The sequence below is a fragment of the Eimeria acervulina genome, genomic scaffold (genome assembly GCF_000499425.1).
Source record: "Eimeria acervulina Houghton genomic scaffold, Eah_scaff1811, whole genome shotgun sequence".
NCBI lineage: Eukaryota > Apicomplexa > Conoidasida > Eucoccidiorida > Eimeriidae > Eimeria > Eimeria acervulina.
The window spans coordinates 1-4,672 of NW_013548910.1; the positions used below are offsets into that span (position 1 = coordinate 1).

Genomic DNA, 4,672 nt, shown 5'->3' on the forward strand with positions numbered 1-4,672 from the left:
TATAATATAATATAATATAATATAATATAATATAATATAATATAATATAATATAATATAAATATAAATACACAAATATAAAAAAACGAAAGGAGAACCAAGAGAAATAAATAAAGAGAAGAAAATACAAACAAATAAATAAAAACGAAGAGAAGAAGAAATACAAACAAAGACAAACAAACAAAGACAGACAAACAAAGACAAACTGAGACAAACAAAGACAAACAAAGACAAACAAATGCGAATGAAGAAAAACAAGCAAAGACAAACAAATACAAAGACAAACAAAAACAAACAACCACAGACAAACAAACACAAGCAAACAAGCACAAACAAAACAAACAAAAAGAAGCAAAAACAAACAAAGACAAATAAAAGAAAGCCAAGGACCCTTCACCGCAAGACAATCAAAACAAATATAGAGAAGAGAGCAGACAGAAGAATTTCTTTTTCTTTCGTGAATAATATTTGAGTAAGAATCATAGAAAAAACAAAGAAGAAGAAAGCTTACGACACAAACTGCTGCTGCATATCAGGCTGCGTGTCTGTCTTTGGGTTTGTATCTGCAAGTTTCTGTCGAAGCAATGTGCATAGTAAAACCATTAAAACAATAGGGAACATCACCCATGTCCCTATCTTATAGTCTAGCACCAGTAGCTCCATCCTCCTAAACCCCAAACCCTAAACCCTAAACCCTAAACCCTATTTATTAAACCCAGAAAATGAGAACAGCGGTTGGTGTATGCGCGAGAGGGGTCTGAGCTGTTTATTGCAAAGATCAAGGGAGAAAAGAGAGAAAATGAAGAATAAAAGACTAAAATATTATTTTACTCAATTATTCAAACAAAACCACAAAACAGATGAAGGTTTTGCAGAAACAGCTCTCCACTCAGGCAGCTGCTGCCGATGCGCTGCGGTGTCTATGCAGCTTATTAAAGATGTACCGGCGGAAAGAAAGAGAAAATGTATGAAAATAATGTTTATTATTATTTTTATCAATATATTTAGCGAAATTCAAACAAATTTATCTCCTTTACAAAGCCGCAGCCGCCCACACTCAGCCCCTTGCATGCGGCTGCATCAATCGTGAGAAACCGGTGAATAAAGCTAAATACTTGTTGTTTCGGAAGGATAAAAGGTTGTTCTAAAGAGATTTATAATGAAATAAGTGAATATATCTTCTTTAAAACTCTATTTTCTCTGCTATTCTTCAGCTGTCTGTACACCGCAATCGCCGCTCTTCCGCAGGCGCCTTTCATCGTGCTGAAGCTGCTGCGACCTACAGCCATTTGTGTGTATACTATCCTTCTTTTTTTCGCAATTCTCTTTCTTCAATTGAATTCAATTAAATTCTTTATCGATTACACTTAAAAAAGCATTAAAAACCCTCAACATTCACAGCAACCACGCCCGATTTCTGCTGCACCGAGTGCCGCTGCATCTTCTTCTCTGCAAAAATGGGTAAGGAGAATAAATTACAATTTTCGCGGTTTTCTTTGCATTTTAAGTTTATTTAAGTGTATTGCTGCTGCTCCTGCTGCGGCTGATGCTGCTGCTGTGTAGCTGCAGCTACTCACAACTCTTCTTCTTTCTTCAATCGCCTGGTGATGAAATTTTCTCTTTTTTTAGTTTGTTTGCGTTCGAGTTGTGGATTACGGTGGCGAGGTGCAGCAACACGCTGAGGCTTCGTTCATCTCCCTCCTCTCGCTGCTGCTGCTGCTGCTGCTGCTGCTGCTACTGCTGCTGGTGTTGTTGCTGTGCGTTGTTTTGTGCAGCCGTTGCAGACACTTGGGAGGACCTGCTCGATGAGCTGGAGGAGCGTGAGCTGTCTACATTTGCTGCTGTTGCTGCTGCTGCTGCTGCTGCTGCTTTTGCTGCTGCTGCTGCTTGCTGCTGTGGTCTACGTCTACTTTTTTTTTCAGTGCTGCTGGCGTTTGTGCAGCAGCAACCCCTCCTTGCTCCCCGGAAGCTGCTACTGGGCTTGATAAGTCGGCGAAGAAGAGCCCAGCGCAGCAGCAGCAGAAGCAGAAGCAGCAGCAGCAGCAGCAGGAGGTGGAGCTGAATGACCCAATGGAAGAGCGGCGAAGGAGACAGATGTGCGTCTGCTGCTGCTGCTGCTGCTGCTGCTGGTTCTGCTGCCTGTGCTGCTGCTGCTGATGCTGCCGTTGCAAGTGGCTGTGTTGCTGCTGCTGCTGTTGGTTCTTCTGCTACTTCTGCTGCTGCTGCTGTTGTTGTTTCTGCTGCTTCCACTGCTACTACTCCTGCTTCCGCACTTCCTGCTGCAACTCCTATTGCTGCTGCTGCTGCTGCTGCTGCTGCAGGTTAACAGAAGAAGCAGAAAAGCGATTAATGGATGACTTGTTTGCGGGTTGCGAGCGCCCGCAAACAAATACACAAAAAGTTGAAGTAGCCCCGAAGACAACCACCGCAGCAAAAACTGCAAAAACAATAACAGGTTAGACATGTAATATATTATATTTAATCTATTATATAATATATATTATATTTAATATATTATATTTAATCTATTATATAATATATATTATATTTAACATATTATATTTGATATATTATATATATTATATATTATATATGTTCTTTATTTTATATATATTTTATATTTGTATGTATATATGCGTGTATATATTTGCGTATTTATCTGTATACTTATGTGCACGACTCGTTTTGATTTTATTTATTATTATATATGTATATATATTTATATGTACATATATATACATATATATATACATATTTGTATATTTATATATTTATATATTTATATACATATATATATATTTTAACTTGTCTGTATATTCATATAGACGCTCGTTTTTATGTTTCTTCATCAAAATTATTATTACAAATATATACATATTTATATGTTTAATTCGTTGTATATAATATATATTATATACACTCATTATATATATATATATATTATATATATTATATATATCTATATAAACTATAATAATAAAACAGTATAAATATAATTACAAAACAGTGAAGTACAATGTTTTAAAGAGTTAAGGGTTTAGGGTTTAGGGTTTAGGGTTTAGGGTTTAGGGTTGCTTTATATTTCTTCAGCGACTTCCGCTGATGTCTTCGACGGCTTTGAATTAAAAACTTTCAAAGACTGCGAGCGCTTCGTGGAGCGCATCTCCACCAAAATATTAGACAGCCCAGTAAGCAAATCAGACAATCAACAGCTAGCTAGCTAGCTAGCTAGCTAGCTAGCTGGTTAGCTAGTTAGCTATTTTTGGTGGGTAGGTGGCTGGCTAGTTAGGTAGCTAGCTGGTTAGCTAGCTAGCGAGTTGGCTAGCTAGTTAGCTAGCTAGCTAGCTAGCTAGCTAGTTAGTTAGCTAGTTAGGTGGGCAGGTAACTAGCTAGTTAGCTAGCTAGGTGGTTGGCTAGCTAGCTGTCGAGCTAGTTAGGTGATTCTAGAGCTGGCGAGCGGCAGAGGTAGTTAGTTTATTCAACAGCTAGCTATACCCACAGCTGACTAGCTTAATAGCTAGCTGTTTAGCTAGCTAGCTAGCTAAGTAGCTGAGGGTATGTGTGCACTTCGTATTTGCTGCTTGCTGCTGCAGGCAAAGAGCCCGGCTTGGCTGCGGCTGTTGGATTTGCTGCTGAAAGAATGCTCCCCCAAAATGGATCTCAAAGTCAGCCCTGCTGCTGCTGCTGCTGCTGCTGCTGCTGCTGCTGCTGCTGCTTGTGCTGCTGCTGCTAGTGCTCGTGCTGTTGCTTGTGATGCTGCTTCTGCGGCTGCTTGTGGTGCTGCTTCTCTTGCTTAAAGTATTAATGCTGCTGCTGTTGCGTAGATTAATGTTTGTTTAGTGTTTATATGCATAATATATATATATATATAAATACATTATATATATATATTATATATTTATAATTTGATTTATATATTCTTCTTTAATCATTTATTATATCTTTGTTTGTTTGCTGCAGGACTTGCGTTCGCTGCAGCAGAAGTTAGCAGCAACAATATCTGAAAAAGAAAAAGCAGAGCGGCTGCTCGCAACTAAAAAGAAAAAGCCAAATGACATCGGCTCTCAGTGCAGAAATTACAAAGAAGAGCTCGATGTCGTTTACGGTGGAGACTCCCAGGTCAGGGTTTAGGCTTTAGGGTTTAGGGTTTAGGCTTTAGGGTTTAGGGTTTAGGGTTTAGGGTTTAGGGGGTTTAGGGTTTTAAGGTGTAGGATATATAGTTTAGATATATATTCATGAGTATATATATATGTCGATACATATATATATATATATATTTATATATATATTTATATTTATATTTATATTTATTTTTTGTTTTTGTTTGGGGTGTACTTGCAGGATGACGAGGAAGACTACGACGACGACGAAGACTTTATGTAATTATTTTTTTGTTTTTGTTTGTTTATTTGTTTTGCTCTAAATGCTGAGGAGATGAAGCAAACAAAAACTAAAAAATAATAATAAATTTATTATAATGCGTCGTGCAGACAGCCCGAAGAAGAGACACAGAGAAAGAGATAAACAAAATAAACAAACAAATTAAACTAGCTGTATATCTTTATATGTATATTGTATATTCATATATATATGTATATATGTATATATGTATATATATATATATATATATATATATATACAAACGTATGTATACGTAGACGTATACATGCATT

General features: G+C 37.2%; 1 protein-coding gene across 1 annotated transcript; it reads left to right on the forward strand.

Moving 5' to 3' along the window:
- Positions 1-1,456: 1,456 nt before the first annotated feature.
- Positions 1,457-4,382, forward strand: EAH_00063320 (hypothetical protein, conserved; the record flags this gene model as incomplete). The annotated part of the gene is made up of 8 exons (XM_013393135.1): positions 1,457-1,460; positions 1,775-1,819; positions 1,942-2,095; positions 2,321-2,454; positions 3,090-3,187; positions 3,593-3,664; positions 3,960-4,118; positions 4,341-4,382. The coding sequence occupies 8 exons, from the start codon at positions 1,457-1,459 to the stop codon at positions 4,380-4,382; spliced, it is 708 nt and encodes a 235-aa protein (XP_013248589.1).
- Positions 4,383-4,672: the final 290 nt, after the last annotated feature.